The sequence below is a fragment of the Caloenas nicobarica genome, chromosome 4 (genome assembly GCF_036013445.1).
Source record: "Caloenas nicobarica isolate bCalNic1 chromosome 4, bCalNic1.hap1, whole genome shotgun sequence".
NCBI classification, from domain to species: domain Eukaryota; kingdom Metazoa; phylum Chordata; class Aves; order Columbiformes; family Columbidae; genus Caloenas; species Caloenas nicobarica.
Window position 1 is genome coordinate 422,502 of NC_088248.1, and position 19,331 is coordinate 441,832.

General features: G+C 45.9%; 1 protein-coding gene across 7 annotated transcripts in view; it reads right to left on the minus strand.

Moving 5' to 3' along the window:
* Positions 1 to 19,331, minus strand: part of SLC4A4 (solute carrier family 4 member 4) — a 179,576-nt gene that overhangs the window by 37,789 nt on the left and 122,456 nt on the right. For all 7 annotated transcript variants that reach the window (XM_065634421.1, XM_065634420.1, XM_065634425.1 and 4 more), the window contains 2 exons: positions 10,910 to 11,067; positions 1,324 to 1,411 (listed from right to left, as the gene is read on the minus strand). In XM_065634421.1, coding sequence (XP_065490493.1) covers positions 1,324 to 1,411; positions 10,910 to 11,067 — 246 coding nt within the window. The remainder of the gene's footprint in view (positions 1 to 1,323; positions 1,412 to 10,909; positions 11,068 to 19,331) is intronic.

Consider the following 19,331-nt stretch of genomic DNA (forward strand, 5'->3'; position numbering starts at 1 on the left):
GCAAGAGAAAATCCTTGTAGAAAAGGTTTGCGTTTTCTGTACTCCAGACTCCAGAGGCAGCTACCGAGTTTTATTCTACCAAAACCAACTCATTTGTTATCAAAAAAGTAACAGGACACTTGCCATAAGAGTGTGTGAACCTCAGGAAAGCCCTTTCCCTTGGTTGGTGGTTTAATGATATTCTTTTCCTGCAGGCATTTCTATTTTTTTGCAAAACATGGATTTCTAATCTTTATAAAAAATATTACCAAAGCAATTATCCATTTCATTCAACTAAAACAAGTTTTCCTATAAATAGGGAGTTTCAATTATACTTTGAGAAAACACTTTTACAAAGCCACAAAAAAGTGTCAATCCTCTTTTCCTACCTACTTCAGTCTATCAAAAAATAGGTTAGTTTTCAACCCTGTGACACAGGAACAATGACAACATTTACTCAAAAATCATAACAAGAAGCTCAAACTGCTTTCACTGAAAGACCTACTATTAGTGATGAAGAGCAAATGAGAGAATAGAGGAAAAAGAGCACTAATGCTGAATTTCACAGAAATCTTTTGGACTGCTTGGTGTGAAGGCAGATCAGCACACATGATAGACTTAGAAACAACAGGCAGTGGTGAGGAGGACGCTGGGGCTGTGGAAACACACCATTGCTCCAAGCAGCGGGATGACAGAAACCAGAGGAGCTGAGGCCAGGCGAGTGGTAACTGAGGGAATTGTACAGAACACAAAGACATGAGGAGAAAGCAAGAAACAAGCACAACATAAATCAGCCCCAGATGCACAGAGCCCACGCGACACTGGAAGAAAGAGGCTGTAAATAAATATGGAAAGTAAAGTTATCATCTCATTGAGGTGTGTGATTAGCAACTAATTGCTAGCTACTCATGGATAATATATAAGCACAGCCTGAATTAGGAAGTCTGGGATACAGTGCAACACACACAGATACGCCCTGGGTTTAACCATTTCTGCGGTAACTACCTGGAACGTAGCTGTGGGTTACTGGGATAGTGGAATGTGACACAAGACACACACCGTGACAAAATTAATTCGGTCTACCTGAAAGAGTGATTGCTAGCAGGGAAATACAAATGATGGGCAAAAACTTCCTATAGTCATGCTCTTATGCAAGTGTGAAGGCAGATGAAATAATTATGTAAACAAATGGAATTCGGAGGTGATGTAGATATTTCATCTTTACGTGCATCCCACCCATGTGGTTGTTCCAGCCCACCACGCTGGAGGAAAGGCCATCAATACTAGTTGATGAACTGAAACCTGGGAGAACCCATTTCACACCGGAGGCGTCAAGACACCCACCTCATCTGACATCAGAGTGGCGATGGCTCGGCCGATCTCATGGTAGGACTTGGCTTTGCCCTTAGGTCCCAGTAGAATGAAGAGAAATCTGACAAAACAAACAGATTGTTTCCATTTAGGATAGCAAAATGGATCGCTAATTCCTTGTAGAAGACCTAGACAGAAATTCAACTTTGGGGAAAAAAAAAAGTTTTGGCCCTTAAAGATCCAGAGGCTGCCAGTGGCTCCTCAGTCTCACCGATGTGGCAGGTGAGATCTCTCACTGCTGTGAGCAACCATGGAGGTTGGTGGAGAGCACCCCAGATGGTCTCTGTCTGAACCCAGAGGAGCACGCGAGCTACACGCAGTGAAACTCCTACATTTCAATCCACAGCAAACCCAGGGAAGCATCACCTGAAACACCAGCAGTCGCAGAAGCAGCATTTATACCCTACGCTAGTTTTCAGAAGTGTCACCTTCCCTCAAAAGCCAGTGGGAGTTCAGAAGCCCAACAGCCAGACCTGGCATCTAGAGCAGACACTGAACGCAAGACTTGTACAAATTTCACATCCAGTGCATTTATTCCTGAGTAACAAGGTATGTACCACTCCAGCTAACCTGGGAATAGAGGTGACACCTGCTGCCCATGACACTTATTCCAATAAGCAAGACACTACCCAGAGTTTTTGTGCCAAAAAGCAGCCTTGAGACCACGCTGGCCAAAGGCTACTGCAGTACACACAAGTTGCTGTCATCCAGCAACCATCATGCGCAACCCAGGCTCCAGGACCAGGTGAAAGAAGGACGTTCTTCTCATGCCCAGGACCTGGAAGAGCAGAGCTGTTGAGAATCCATGCCCTGTGCACCACAGAAACCCCGTCCACCTCCATGGTGTTGTCTTTAATCTTGTGTTCCTGGCTCCTTGTAGCTGTTCAATCCTTGTGCCACATCCCAGGGCAGTGACATCCTCTGACCTGAATAGCCTCTGCTCAAAGGAGGGATGAGATAAGAGTGAAGAGATAAGATGCTACAAAATATCCACGTTGCTCACCATATTCTACATCACTCCCTGAGCTATGAGACAGCACTCTGTGTTTATTAACGATCTGCTGGGACCGAAATGTCTGTTAGGCTTCAGCATGCAGAGCGGTGACCCACAAGAGAAGGGAAACCACTAATCTGAAACAGGGCTTTAGCGATGAATAATTAAGCCCAACTTGTATGCCCTGAACTTCTGCTCTGACTATACAATCCATACCAGAGACCTGTAAGCCCATCTGATGGCTGCGTAGTCACAGCTTAATTCTTAGGCCTGAAAGTTGGTTCTGGAGTTGTAAACCTATTGCTCTGGTAGGCACCACCAGAGGCAGGGACTACATCTGCAAGGTAGTAGGAGTTAATTTCTTACACAATCTCTTTGGTCAGCAACTATATCCAAGTCACCGGTAATCAGTTTCAAAAATACCATTAAATGAAACCTTTGGAGACAGGAAATTACTGTTCTTTGTCTTTTCTGCCCTTGCTTTTGTCAGTGCTAACGTGCTAAGAATCAGGACTTGCCCACACAGTCCTTCCTACCAGCCGCAGTTCACATGACAATATGTTCTAATGAGATTCCTCAAAGGAAAAGGCTATACGTGGAAAAAAGGATGCTTCTGCCAATAAAATTGCCTAGCAGTTGTGCCAGAATAGTGGGAAGCTGGTGAAAGGTCTCTGGGTTTTCAAACCTCTTAACTGGCACTCATGAGAAAAAGTTTTAAATATGGCCTCAAGGTTTGATCTTCAAAGGTATCTAGATCCTGCTGGCCTGGAATGAAAAGTTAGGAAAAAAAATATATTTAATTCAGGAAAGATCTAAGCCGTATCTTCGACACTCCCAGTTCCTAAACCAAGTTTCATATGCAAGCCCAGGGTATCTGTGCTCAAGTGGTAAACCCTGTTACCTCTTGCAGAAATACTCTTACTTCCAAGTTGATTTCATGCTGTAAGACAGGTAACAAGCTGACAGCTACTCACTCACACAGGACCCGCAGCGTGCCTGTAGAAACACAAGTTTCCTGTAAATCCTCTGTCATATTTGTCCCAGAAAAAAGGGTGTGAAAATACATCTGTCTCATGCTCACCCCTTTGCCTCGCCAACTGGCCCTGTCAACTCTACTGGCAATCCTGCACAATGATCAACCTTCGGTGGCCACTGAGGTTTCAGGGGAGACCACCACGCCGGTCAGACGGCGTCGTTTCACGCGTTCAGCCTGGGCTGGATTTCAACAAGTGACCCTGAGGTGCAAATCTCTCTCTCATACACCAACTCATCCTTGCAATCACCAACAAAAGAAGTCACATGGTCGGAGACCAACTTTTCCATCTCACCTAATTTAGTCAAGACTGGAAATTGTTTGGGTAATTTCCAGCAAACTCCGTATCAGTGTGTGTTTCAAACAGAAACACTAATAGCTGCTCAAAACAACTTTAAAGCTTCCCAAATGAAGCTTTTTTCCAAGTACTGCTGGACCTTTCCCTCAGTAACGGAACACAAGCACTCAATAACCTTTGGTAAGTTGTCTCATCTAAAACCTTTTGCGTTACTTCCAGTGTGAATTGTGTTCGCTTCAACTTGCAGTCATAAATTTTGATTGTCTCTCACAGCTTGATTGAAGAACCCTTGATAATTAAATTCCTTTAAATATCCTCCCCTACCGACCCAGTCACCCTTAGCCATCTGTCAGTTAGGTTAAGCCATTTGAGGCTTTTCTCCTCTTTTTAGTCACTTCAACAGCGTTTCTGTGAACCTCCTCTGATGAATCAGAGTCTTCCTCAGGGAAACCGTCCAAGAGCAGGCAGTTTTGTCAGTGCAAATACGTAGATGGAATAACCTTTTGCTACTCAGGAACTTCACGTGAGCCTGCTTTCCTGAGAAAACAAAGCTGGGATCACCGAGTCCGAGGACAGGACTTCAGGTACAGACGACACGGGAAGTCTCAGGAAACACGGAAGGATGACGGCGGAGCTGGGATTACTGCCGTGGTGGCTGGAAAGGACACGTACTTGTAGGAACCTGGGCTTCAGCGGTTCCAGCGCTGACGGAGTTACCTGCTATACGCTTACCTGCAGCGCCACCCAGAGCAACCCCAGCTCGGCTCTTGGCTCTTCCCCCGCACTCCCTGTGCCCAGCGGGAGCAGCTGCCCCGGGGCAGGTTCAGGCACAGGTGACCAGTGCTCCGGGCCACAGAGACATCCTCTGTTATGCGTCAACCTCTACTACGTTACCTACGCATTTTCTCAGAAGCTGCTGATAAAATGTGAAACAGAACAAGGTTTAGAGGTGTGACACCTCACCAGAAGTACTTCTGCTCTTACAAGCATTCTATTAAATATTACTTTAGCTTCCTAAATCAAAATATCATGAGATACTAAGTCAAATGTCTCATAAAGTGTATCATATCCAAACAAGTATTAATATTTACTATTTAAAAAATCTAGAGCCCTATTAAAAGAAAAGAGGCATCAAGTTAGTAGGACAGGATCCATAAATATATATTAATTGGCATTACTAACAGCAACACTTTCTAATCAAGTTCTTCATGAGGCTTTTAAGTGTTTTATGTGAAGTTCACACAGAGGTGACTAAGCCATACACGCCTAGGTCATGTCCTTCGCTCTCCTCCTTCCTCCTGGAACCCTCCCTGTGTCTCACCAGTTACTATAAAACAACGTTAAAGAGAAATTGTTCCGCGGCCAACTCTTTATAAAAACTCTGTGATGCAAATTATCCAAATATATGGGTTTAAAAAAAGGTTCATGACTGCATAAGTTGCTGTCTGGCATTCTCCTGACTTTCCAGGGGAATGAGACATTTTCATAACCATCTGAAACATTTACATCAGCTGGCTCTTTTCCAATGGACAAGTACCTGACAGCTCCTGCATTTACTAAAACGTTCTTAAAAATGAGTAGGTTTGTGACACTTTCTAAATTCTTTGTCCTGTCTGACCCAGCTCAGAATTGCCTTCAGCACGTAGAACAAGATCTTTTAAATTAACAAATGTTATAAACATTAAAAAATTCAATGCATTTTAGTGGTTTGGACTAGATGATGTTTGCACGCATTTAATATCATCTAGTTACGAATACTTCCAGGTAAGAAAGCCTGCACTTCTAGCTCCGACACACTCCTCCTCTTCAGAGGAAAGCCCCACAGAACTCCTCTCTGCCGCACACAACAAACACATGCTGAGCTGTCAAATGTCCCCTTCCGATATTTAACATTGCTACGGATGCTTCAGGGCAGAGAACGTGAGGTTTCACCTCGTATTGCTTAGCTCGAAGCCTCTCTGAAATCGTCTGCAAAATTCAGTGTTTCTCCTGAACGCTCTGGGCACCGGTTTACCAACAGGGTATCTGGTCTCAAATTTTGCATGACAGTACACTCAAAGCACCCCAAATCCTCTGTTTCCAAGCTGATAATGAGCCAGAACCTCAGTAACTTCTCTTGTTTCATCTAAAGCACCACTCCTCCTGTCGCTTTTGCAGGCTTTACCCTTCACCGACTATGTACGACTCACTTTCTAATCATACGGACCACACCACCAAAGCCAACAAGAATAAATTCTCACAGATGAGTAATTCCAGTGCCCAGTGGACAAATTTGCACTGGCCATGGCATTGCAAACCCAGCCAATGCACCTAGAAGATCTGAACGAAGCACCAGAGCAGTACTGTGTACAAGCCCAGTAACCAGACCTAACAACCTGCTATGGGGGGACACGACTCCCCGCACCTTGGCAGGAGGTCACTCCGGAGTCTGTGCGACAGAATTTCCACCTGGTTTGCTCAAGGAAGCGACAAAGTTTTACATGTTGTGTCTGTGAGAAATTTGGCTAGAAATCTCCATCAAATCCCATGAAAAGCACTCCGAGAAGGTGGGGACTGAATACAACACAGGCTCTAAGGCCAGTGTAGCACTAATATTTTCCATCCATTTGGGACATCCTACTAGAAATCTGTCGTGCCGATGAATACCAAGTTCCCGTATGGGGTAAGGGTTGTAGTGAAAACTGTCGAAGGGCCAAGACAAGCTTCACCAAGGTCTCTTTGCAAGCTGACCACCAGCGCAAGAGACAAGGTCCCTCACACACACACAAGAGAAAACAGAAAGGAAGGGCAACTAAAACACAATGGAAGTTCAACCTGCTCAGCCATGCCTGTTCCCAGATCTGGAGAAAGCAAGAGCAGCAGCTCCATAAGGGTTAAAGGCACCTACATGATGGAAAACTCAGCAAGGTCCCAAAGAAAACACTGGGGTTTTGGGGAGGGGTGGAGGGAAACAGTCCTCCTGCTGTTGGACATAACGTGTGATGGCTGCAAGTCATCCGGCATTCCCACTGGAGATACATGTTGATGGACTCGAGGGCTGGGAGAACACCCTCATGATGTTCTTTCCCAGCTGAATCTCAGGCTTGGATGTCTGATGAAAGGAATACAACCTGAGACTGCAGTAACCAAAGGAGACAGTGAAGCGTTTGGTCCTTCCTTCTGTTTCACACAGGAGATCTTTCAAGTTTTGGGCAATGTACCGACACGGCAGGTGTCTCAGGGTGTCCAGCACACGAACACAGACAGACCAAGGTAGTCCTTGGCTGCCAGAGCTCCCGTTTCCCAGCGCCAGCCCTTGTGCTGGAAATGCTGCTAAAGGACGCAGCCCTGGAAACCACCTCAAGGCTACAATCAATGATCAGGACACGGGATTCATCCTCACCTACCAAGAAGAAAAGATGACTTTGCAGTTAAAAGCTGAAGTTAGGAGGCAAGTGAGGAGAAGCCGACTCCTGGTTCTGCTACAAGCTTCCTAAGTGACCTTTGGGCAAGTTACTTCATTTCATTTGAGACTTGCAGACACAGGCAATTTCCCAGCACTACATATTAGACTCTGCAAGTCTGTACAGCTTATCTCCAAAAAAATCTTTCCCTTGCTTAGTCTTCATCTTTTCTTTTTTTCCCATCAACATTATATTAATGCATCAGACCTGAACACATAATTGCACATTTCTTTTATGAAATAAAAAGCTACATCTATTGCACTGTCCAGAGGAGAAGCAGCCATACCAAAGCCATGGTGCAAGGACAGTAACCAAGTCCTTGCCAGAATGAGGATTTCATAGCACTGTGGAATTAAATTCAACATGAGAAAATCAAAGTCCTTAAAGATTTTTTCAATCTGATTAAGTAAAAAGAAAACTCGACACAGTGAAAGGCTGGGATCTCTCGATGCCATTTCAGATCCCCAATTTTTGTTACTAGGGCTGTATGAAAACACCCTGCTGAGAAACTTTTCCTGGCAAGTTCATAAGATCTTTCAGGTTTCTTTTAAGTAAAAATTTACTTTTAAGTAAAGGAAATATTAAAATACTCAGCAAGGAAGCGTAAACGGAAAAATACATATAAAATTCATGAATCCATGGAAGAGTCATTTTGACACAGGAAATCTTATTTCTACAAAGCATCCAAAATTCTATAACTTAAAAGAGAAATTCAAGCCAAAGAATGTGTGGAGGGAAAAAAAAAATATCAGCAGAAATAAGTAACCTATTTAACTGTAAGTCTATGTGTTGAATACTGTCTACCTTATGCACACAATAACCCTTCTTTCTACAGCACTAGGTCAACATGAATAAACCAAGAAGAGGGCAGGGACTAGAGATACCATGAGCCTTTCGCCTCTGCAGGGCTAGGTGTCATATTTGCTCTACATGAAAAGATTGTGGCAATTTCTGACCCGTCCAGCTAATGGTTACAGCTGATACACTGATTATCAGCTGGTCTAACAGAAGCTACTGCTGCCCTTTGCCAGCAAACCCTGCCGGGTTAGTGCTTTGAAAAGCGAAACATCAAGACAGGACAAGGAGTGATGGTTTTAAACTAAAGGAGGGAGATTCAGGCTGGACACGGGGAAGGAATTGCTGCCCCTGAGGGCGGTGAGAGCCCGGCCCAGGTGCCCAGAGAGGTGGTGGCTGAACCATCCCTGGAGACATCCCAGGCCAGGCTGGACGGGGCTCTGAGCAACCTGAGCTGGTGCAGATGGCCCTGCTTGTGGCAGGGGGGCACTGGGGGGGCTGGGGAGGGCCCTGCAACACAAACCATCTGTGATTCTATGAAAGCTGTGTGACACGGTGTTATGGCTGGGAACACTTTCTCCCTTCTCATCTTCTTCCAGCCTCCTGGACGGGCCTTCCCCGCCCTTCTGCCACCGACCCAACAAGCCCTGTGACCGTCACCTCTTCAGGTTAAGGCACTTCCTTGGCTCCCGGGAAGTACTGAGTATATCTGTAGTTGCTAAAGAGCATGAGATGTCTTAACGTAGCACACCAGAAGCACAAACTGAACTGCTGTGCAAAGGTACCTCCAGCAACGTCACCGCAGGAATAGATGGCCACGCGAAGGCCACCTCTCCTCCACGGTACAGACCGTGTGCCGAAACCTGGGTGTCCAATCCCCTGCCTGCCCACAGGAGAACGACCTGCTCTCTAAACACCGACAGACGCAGGTCACGCTGCTGCTACTCAATGCACCCGGATCACAATGCTCCTGAAGCAACCCACAGCACTGAAACGGCACCTCGCGCTTGTTTAGAAACCCCGAGGGGTTTCGCACAGCCAAGCTCTGACGGCGTGGTTTGGATGAGTTTACCGGGAACTTCATAATTTAACGAAACAAAAGGAGAAGCCCCAAGAGAGAGAAGGGTGGACACACCAAGGCTCCAGCATCTTGTGGAGCCTGCGGGTCACTAAGGGCAGGTCCACGCCAGGAATGTTCGCCACGTGAGATGGCCAAGACCCAGCACTGAGCGAAGAGATGTTCCATCATCACCCGTCTGGGCCCCGGCGGGATTTCCGTGATCGAATTTCGCAGGATGCAGCCACTGCAAATGGCTCTTCATTACTCACAAAAGCAATCTAATGAGCCTCCCTGCTCTGATTAGGGCTCTCATTTGGTTTGGAGGACGGCAAATGGATAATACTATTTCCTGGAAAAAAATGTTGGCGCGGAAGGACATATTGTCTTGATTAATGCTACTGAGTAATGAGGTCGTTCAGCAATCCTAGATGTTACTTCCTGGCTCCCACTACCAAAACAAACAGTATTTAATTTTACGTCTGCTGAAAAGCATTTGGAAATGTGTTTAAAAAAAAGAGTAAGTGGGCTTAGACTTAAAGGCTGAAATACTGAGGCATACAGAGCACAGTAATGCTGAGGAATGAAGAATAAACTTCTATAAAATTAAGCCACTTTTACCTCCCCATACTCCGAACAGAATACCCAAGTGTGTGCAAACAGTTGTTGGCATGGTTATCGATAGGAGTCACTTAAAGTAGCTCCAAATATACAAACACTGCTGCATTACTAGAAGGCAATTAAACTAATGGCAAAACTAGACCATTTCTTTCCTTTGTTTTGTACATGGAAATGAGCTACAGATTATAATAGCCATACAACTTTCTTTCCATACAATGGCTGTGATTCATGCCAGTATTAGTAATGCACTAGCCACAAACTTCTGTTGTGGTACTGCACCTCTTCTTACAACAAATTAATTGATACAGCCTTAGATTTGCACATCAGTGATGTGAAAGGCACAATTTGAACTCCATAACTACAAGCAAAATGCAAAGCAAATCCTCCCTAAGGTGACACCAAAAGCAGAATTTTTGAAATTCTTACCAGAGGGGGGGGGTCTGTGCATGTGTATGAAACAAAGATATTTATATATTATTACATGTAATACTACTACATAATGCTCACATACAGCAGATGCTCTGGACATTTATAGTGATAATTTTGCTCTACTATGTTACACAATAAACAATACACAATAAACAAAACAGTATAACTAAGGGTAATATTGCTAAGAATTTAAACAAGACTTTAGCTTTTCTATCCTGGTAGATATATACACTCACTGTACAGACAGTCATGCATATTCAAGCAGTGAATTCAAATATTTATGAACATAAGATATGTTAATACTTGTGAGACTGTAGACTGATTTGCAACACCAGTCACAATAAATAAAATATTCATATGACATTTTCCTCTGGACCATTATGAATTACAAAGCAACATATAGTGCAACCAGCACGACAGAATTTTATCCCAAGTTCATCTGACTTACTTCCCCCCTGCCAGCAGGGCCAGAATTGCACTCTTTGTCTAATGTGAGTTTTTAAGAGGAAAAATATGTCCTGCAAAAATGTGCAGAGGAAATCTGAGGTATGTACCCTATGTGTTGGGGGAGGAATCATAAGGTGCAGGTAAAAAAAAAAAAAAACAGTAGTTAAATTTCACATTGATAGTGCTCTTTACCACTGAGTCATCAAGTCGGCGTGTTTGTGGATTTCACAGCTTGTATCTTATAACAAAATTCAGGACCTGACTATGGTTTAGCAGCTACCATGAGTTTTGTTACTTTAAAACAAATAATCCTGAAAAAATACATGACCGCTATGCAAGTCACCCGATGGAAAGCAACGGAGAATATCTTCTTTTGGCCTGGTGCTTTTATTTTATGGAATTCCCCATTCTTGTTCCCCATCTAGGGGCTGCATTCTCTTACCGGGTGGGCACGGGGACTTCGGTCAGAGCACCCAGCATGACGGCCTGCTGCAGCCGGACGAAGGCAATGAAAGGGCTCTCCAGGAAATCCACCTCCCCAACCAGCACGTTGGAGGCCTCAGCATCACGGGGCAACTTCTTCATGAATTTATTCTTCAGCTGCATCAGTGGGAAGAAGAAAATTAAATCTTGTTAGGTATGCAGACAGGGAACACGCAATAAAATTTAGCCCGTTTTCACCCGCATTTCCTCCTTGGTCATAATATAACCTGAGTCTATTTTTGTCCAATATGGATCACCCCCACGTAGTCTACTGAGATACAAATGCTAAGAAGATCATTCTCAGAGGAACAATGCTAATAATGGTGCTTGGAGCCAAGACGATGTGGAAAAGACTATGCCTCTTGAAGCTGCTGTTTCCACCTATGGCCCTGAAATAACGGTGTTATTTTGGGGAGAAAAAGGTGCACAGCACTGAGGGAGATGAGTCGATCTGGGCAGGGTTTCAGGAGGAAGCCCTGCACTGACTTGCTGCCTGGACAACGAGGAAGGGCAGGTGCTTTTCACGAGGGAAAGTGCAACTCCAGGATCTGCAGCTGCTGCTACAGCCATGGCCAACCTGAGGAAAACCAGCCCTGAAGGACCAACATCCACCCAGCAGAGCACGCCAGGAGCCACGTGCCAGCTTTTCACTGGGTACGTCTTTTCAAGTTCCAAGGGAAAGACTGAGCTTAGCACAAGCTTTTAGGAGCACGTTTCCATGCCTGTGGCTTCTGCCCTCATCTAAAACTTGCTTGAGGTTGTCCAAAGGCATTGTTCCCACTGCCTGCACAGGCCAGCACACGAGGAGTCACTGGGCAAAAGTAGCAGCCCTGCTGGTTTTGAAACCACGCCAAGTCTGAGGAGCAGTCCTGGTGAGAGACGAGCTCGTTGCCGCTTCCCACATCACCGCCCGAGCCCTCAGCTCTCGCCATGGGCTGCCAGGGCCGGAGCACGTGGCCGAGGGGGACAGAGGACAATGTGCCATCACCAGAGACCTCCTGGCCAGGAGAAACCCTGCTCTCAGTCCTCCTGCGGAATGATGCCGCGGGGCTGCTGCATCCCTCACCTCCCAAAGATACGAAAGGATGAGAAAGCCTTGGGAAGAGGTGAACCACGAAGGGGCATCCATGAAGAAAATAAAAGCACCAGGCGCGAATGGAGAAGCCAAGGTGGGAACGAGGGAAAGTGAGGAAGAGGGTGGTTGTGTGGAGCCCACCCAGTCTGTGTGTGGGTCCTGAGCCAGGAAGGGTCGGGTGGCACAGGAATCCCCTCCAGACAACCACCTGTGTTAATGATCCCCCTCTCGACGAGATTCCTGGCATTCTGCATGCCAAGGAGGAGGGGTGCGTACGCATATATATGTGTGTGTATGTGCATATATGTATAACAAACACAACTATTTCTCTGAAGTACAATCACATCTACCCTTAATTCAAGTGTTTCACAAAACAGCAACAGAACTATACATGGAAGTTGAGGGTAAGGGCACTTTTTAAAATTGACCCGTGTTCTATACAGCAGGTCGGTAACAATAATTGCCTGTTTTCAGCATTTGCTCTGGTAACACCAGGAAACTCTCTCCTCCACCCCCGCCACATAACTCAGATACATGTAAAACCCCAGCACCAAAAGGCAGCTCATCATCACGTAGCTCAAAGACCTCTCATGTTTCCACCATCAACTGAGCATCTGCTGCTTCATCACCTAGTTCCTGCAGCTGATGTTTTACTCTGCCACAGCAACTCCGAACTTGATTCCAGCTCTGTCCTCCCTCCCGTAATAGCCTTCTGTCAGAAAGAACTTTTAAGAACCTCGCACAGAAGTAAATGAACTGCTAATATCTGGAGTACATACATACACACAACTCTGCTGGACCTGTTGAAAAATCAGTGTGGCTCAGTGGCAAAAAAATTCTACTTCAGCACAGCTCCCAAAAATGCACAGCAGCTCACACAACAGCACAGCTCTACGAGCTCTCAGAAGACCCAAAGCACATCCTGACTGATGGTTTTAATATTTATGAACTAGAAAACCTTAAATGCACAAGAAAAAGTAAAGCATACGGTAAAATTCCTCAACAGAATCTCTGTAACTTTAAATTGATGCTGTCAGTTGTACCCTGCTTCATAGCATATACCTTGGAAGAATAAGCGAATGACAAAACACTCAGACAAACGCGTTTTAGGGATGCACTCAGCAAAACCTGCCAAGGAAATCTGGTGTTCCTCCACCGAGAGCTTCCTTTGCTGAGCCAGGGGTCGTCTGCGGGGTGAAAAAGCAGTGGAGCGGTGTCCCTCAATAAGCGCAGCACCCACCGCGGGGGACGCGCACGCACGGAGGGACACGGCTGCTGCCCGCGAGCCGTGAGGTGCCCGGGGGCCGAGGACGACGCTGACCTCAGCGCCCTTTCCCGGGCAGCATGTCAGGGGTTGCCCCCAGCACCTGGACGAGACACAAACCCCGCTCTGCCCAGCCACCCAAGCGAGATTTATCAAAACAGCCTCTGCCACACTCAGATTTCGGGTTTTCTCTCGTGACCAGTCTGTCCCATCATCCTCCTGGAAGCATCGTGGTTGAAAGTAAAGGCAGAACACTTAGAAACTCGCTGATGCTTTGGAACAGGGATTTTTTTCCTCCAGTAACTTTCGTGCTAAGATAGAGTTCAGGAGCAATGGGGTGCTGTGCCAGCCGCAACACCCCATGTGCGGCCGAGCTACATGTTGTGCAAGAATAAAAGCATCAGGATATTTAACTTTTCTGTTGAGGAGGTGGAAAAACCACCTGGGAAAAGGGGCAAAAGCAGCTGGCAGACTCGCTCCCATCGGCTGCGCATCCCCAAAGGCTCAGGCTGCCCTTTGTAAAGACAGTGAAGGATGTACTGAATATAAGATCAAAATCATTGTTGGAAAAGAACAGGTTCTTTTGAAATGCAACCAGGTAAACAGAGATAATGGTATACGAAGTACTCGCACAGTTCAGCAAATATTTTGTAGTAAAAGAAATTCACCTAAGACACCAAAATCACTTTCTGATTGCTCTGGTAATCTCGTTTTCTTACCCAGGTTATTTCAACCTGTGATTCCCAGGATACCCTTCTAGCCTTGTTCTTTTTCTTAATGACTTGGTTCCTCATTAACAATGACAACGGCTGTGCCAGAAACACAACAAGAGGAGCTGACGAAGCTGCCGTGAACAAACACCAGTGCAAATGAACTGCTCATCCTCAGGCTTGCTCATACTTCAGCTCTAGATTTCAGTGTCTTTGAAAAACAACACCACTTAGTTTTTTATTTTAAAAAAAGGTTGTATCTCAAAGCAAAACAATGTAGTTATTTACTATATTGTGTCATATTAAAAAAAATAAGTATTTAACAGACTCTCCTATCAGTTTTTGCTGCCTGATGAGCAAGAAAAGCACATAGCAATATACGTATTTTCATCATATTTGCAGTTTAACTCTTCCTTCATGGCAAGCCCATTGCCAACTATGGCTCTGAACATGGTGTATACGCATCCTCTCCTACCTCCTCCAGCCCCATGTCACGGTGACCATCACGTCACCACAACAGCCTGTCACAGCAGAGTGGAAATAACCTCAGCGCATCTGATCTAGAGAGAGCTCCCCCAGCTCCTGCACCAGGACACGCACGTAGCCCTTTTTGGACTCAAAAAAGGAGCATCACGATAAAAACAGCACTTCTAGAAACACAGGAAAGCATCTGTTGTGGTACGTGAACAGTGGGACTCAAAACTGCAGAAAAGCCACCTTAGAAGGCCACCCATAAAGCTGTATTTATTCATTTCCAGCAATCCTTCCCAAGGCATCCACATGGTATCTGAGGGCCAATTCTGTGCTTGTCCCCAGTAACTCAGAGTGCTGGAAGAAATCTACTGACCAGCACCTTTCTCACCAGCCAACTTCCAGAGTTACGCTCTTTTATGCCTCTTCTCCCAAAGCGTAGCTATAGCTTCACACTAAAAATAGTTCCTAACAGCCTGAAGGCGGTTGTTCTCCTCTCTTCACCTACACTCCACGATCACACCGCAGCGGACGCGAGCAGCCTCACAGGGCTCTGCACCAAGCACCAGCTAGCTGACCAAATATTAACTAAGTCAAACCATGGAGAAAAGTCATCAGTTGCTTCTGACCTGATAACGGGAAAACACCGCACCAGCTGAGTTTAAAAACGAAAAAAATCAGCGTGTCCTGGCTCTTTTCTGCTATCTTCCTGGCACTTGGCATGTCCTGCGCAGAGGCCACAGCCCGGCATGGGATTGCCTTTCTCCTAAATTATTAAATTAGGTCAAGCAGCCCCAGCAAAGCTCCCGTAGCTACTGGGGGGCACCACTGTCTCCACCTTCATCCCAGACTGCCTAAGTCCTCCGTCTGGCTTAGCACTCCGGCTGTGTCCTCGCAGCCAGGGAGGGATTTCCGAGTGTGCTCAGATCCGAGATGGCTTTGTTCTTAACTTCAGCAGCAGAATTAATTTGAAGTTGAAGGCTTTTGAAAATCCTGCCCTTAGTTGGTTCCCAAACCTCCTCCTGTCGCCCTGGGTGATCTTTGGAGATGCTCAGTGGCTTTCTGGCTAAGAGTGAATGGCAAGGGGGGATGTCCTGCCAAGAGCACAGACGGGGGTAACATGAAACTGGGCTATGAATCCATAACGAGCATTATGCTGAGCTTTGCCAGGTGACTTGAGGAAGTGCAAAAATGGAAAAAAGTCTCATGAAAAAGCATGAATTATTGATTCAGCAGGAAGAAAACTGCTGGAACAATCCTATTCCTACATGTTTCAGCCAGGATTTCCACCAGAGAATATATTAAATAAGCATCAAGGAGGCCTGTGGAGGAAGCCTGGAAAAGCACTACTAGTTCTCCCATGAATAGCATTTTTAGAGGAAACTGGGAATAAATGATACCGGGAAGGTGGCAACTCTACAGTAATGTTCAGCTTTGCTGAACAAGCCTGTATTTGCCCAGCCCCAGGTGCCTTCCCGAACCGGAACCAACAAGCAGGTTTCTCAAGTCCCGTGGCCGATCAGCTCCTCAGGTTGAGGGTATCGGCCCCTCTGTCCAGCACGTCAAAAAAGCATGACTAATTTTCAAGAGATAACCATTATAGTGTGGGGTTTTTTTCTCCTCCAAATGAGCTTTGCAGCACCACTCAACATTTTCTTAAATCATTTATCAGATAGGTGATGGGAAAGGTGCAGCCAGCACTTACAATCCATTTTGAACCATTCCCTGAAGAAGCTTCAGAAAGATTCGAGTCCTCAGCAGCACCCGAGAACAGGGAGGGAGGGAGGAGAAGAGGGAGTGAGGCCACGCAGCTGCAAGCACTATGTTCACTTTCCCTGCACTCTGCTAAACTGAGCATCGTTCTAACCTGACCTCTAATGTTATGTTAAAGGCCACAGATCTCCAACACGGTACTTGTGAAAAGGCACGGCAACCTGAAAATCAGTCTCCCTAAATGTATTTTAACACTCTGTTATTGTCATCAGACACCTAAGATTTATCGGGAATGAAAGTGATTCTGAAGCACACGCTGCTTTTACTGCATCTCTTGTTTGCTCTCGGTCACGTCACCGTGCTGCAGACCTCGCTGCCTTGTCCTCTCCCTGATGCTGCGTCCCCTGCAGAAGAAATGGCTGCACAACCAAGTGCACAGCTGCCTAAAAACCAGAAGCAAGAGAAGGTGAAAAGGAGCATTTGGAAAAAACCCACATGGCTCCTGCCTGTGACCCCTGGCAAACTGTGGAAAGCAATTTGTGAGCTTGTCCAAGGCAAGAGAATACCCAAGGCAAGTGAAACTCCATTAAAGGAGTCATTAGCTAAAGCATCAGAAATACAAAGCTAACCAGAAACCCATGATGCAGCACTAAAATTAAAACCAGAGAAGCCCTTTAGCTAGTCACATTACTGTAATGATGCTCCAGGCTTTGCTAAACAGTCTGCAAAGAACGTGCAGGCACTGATCTTTGGAAAAATCTGGTTGTTCTCCGACTAAAACCTCTGGCTATGTGAGCTGAAGTTCAGGTAAAACACTCCACCTGTCCAGGAACAGTCTCCTTTGAAACTGGGGTTACAAGCCTGTGAAAGCTTGAAATGAATTGCTCTTTGGGGACTGAGCTCTGCAGCAGGACAGCAGCAATGACAACCTCCTCAATCCATCAGTCCTGCTTGCTTTTAAGTGCCAGCTGCATTAACGGGGCTGATTAAGTGATATGGGACACAGCTAGTACATTCACATGCCATCTTACACCTATTTTACCTCAAGGTAAAGCTTTTGCAGCTAGGTCTTGTTCGAAAAATCAGCCTATAAGAAAGAAGGGCAGGGACAAAAGAAAATGTGTTAGTGAAGTGTGAGCTGACGAGTTGTTTGAGCTGTTCTGCTATGGGCAGAGCAGCTACCTCGATGGGGTATCACCACTGCTCTCACCTGACAGCACCCGCTGAGTCTGCAGCAGGGGAGCCCCCGTGTGCTTACAGCAAAGGGAAAAATAACAGAAGAATGTTATTTGGGTCTAATGCCATTACAGAGGTACAGTACAAAACTAATAATCCCTGTCTCATTCCTACAGTAACAATATTAATAAACCAAAATCAGAACAAAACCCTCCTCCATTCCACCTAAGGAAGCTATAAAGAGATACTTATTTCATAACCCGCCACCCTGTAGCCAGGAAGATCTGAAGTGTGAACTTGAATTCCCCTTCCCATTGGCAGCATTTAATTGCTGTCGTCAGTGGAACAGAGCAACGAAAGCAAACGCCACTGGCATGAAAAATTGAGAATGCTATCTATCTGGCAAAAACCAAACTTGTCGTTTCCAGGCTTGGAAAAGCAAAGCTACTGGGGTTATCCCCATCCAGCAGGGAAGATCTTCTGCTCCTCCCCTTCTCCATCATGCCCTTCATCATTTTAGAAATCTCCCTCTTCTTCCCCAAGCCATCCTTTTCCAAGCTGAAGACCCCTAGAATATATTTAGTGTCTCCAACAGAGTCCATTCCAACCCCATCCTCTTCACCCTACCACATACCATTTCTAACTTCACTATATTCATGGCCCTTCAACATCGCAGTGGTAAAACCAGCCAGAGCTCAACTGTGGGGACGCAAAGGCAGGGAGGAAGCCCTGGGGAGGCCGGGCCACGACTTTGCTGCTGGCTGCAGCTCCCGTTCAGCTCCCGGTGCAGCAAGAAGCCTGGCAGGGCACGGCACAGCCCTGGCAAAAATCAAACCTGCTGAACACAGCAAACATACGGCAAAACTGAGCAGTTAAAATAAGCCCTGATCATACAGATTACCGCCACAAGCCTAACTGCATTCGCGGCGCTTTGTGTAACTGAAGGAAGGTTTAACGCTCCCTGATCTGGGGAGAAGGGATCCAGGCCCCAAACTCCTGTTACATCGAAGCCAAGCACAACACGAGGGATCTGGTTCTATGATTCTTGTGGGGTTCCTGCACTTGAGCACAAACTCATGGTGTTTCTGTACTTAAGAAGGGCTAATTCCCCCAGGAATTTCAATCTGCCTCTCCACCTCTGTTTTTCTGTATCTGTTCAGATGCATGTTTACAACAGCCTTCCCGTAAGTTATCCTTACCTAAAGGGAAACCTTCAGCACTCTGCGGTTTGTCTATGCACACAACTCCACTACCCAAGAATGCTGATACTCTGCGGGGAGAAACCTCACATGCAAAACTGCCCTCTGCATCAAGAAAAAAAGGCCAAAGTAAATGAAATTCCAGTTAACTAAACTTCCTAGAAACATCGCCTTTCCTTCAGAAAAGTGGCAGCGAGCTGTACAGGAAGACAAGTCACTTTCATTTCAGCTCCATGGAGTGAAAGTAGGTCACCCAGGCTGACAGACCCAGAAATTCGGGATCTCTGCTTGTGGCAGCAGGGACGAGGAGACGTTGTTCAAGCAGGAGAAGCAGCGAATCACTCCCACCATTAATCACTGGACCTCACTCCCAACAGTGGGAACCATCAGCACCCCTGTCCATCGGTCCCCAGGAAAGGCAAGAGCGTTTCTCTCAACAAGGCCAGTTTCTTTTTTAGCTTTCGAGCTGGCTTTGGCAGGGATTCCCTGTTGATATGGAAACACCGTTTGGAATAAACAGTGCACACAGCACAACAAATAAGAAGAGGTTTGTGCCTCTCTCTGACTGCCCATATTCCTTCAGAGCTGTTCTTTGTCCCACATATGAGCCCTTGCATATGTGATAACACCAGGTCAGTTAACTCCCCTTATACCAACATATATTCATTTTCTACCTGCTACTGCATCAGTTCAGCAGCAACAGGTCTCTGAGAAAACAGATTTTATTTCTTTAAATGCTTCCTTTATTTCACAGCTTGAGCATTAGAGAAGTC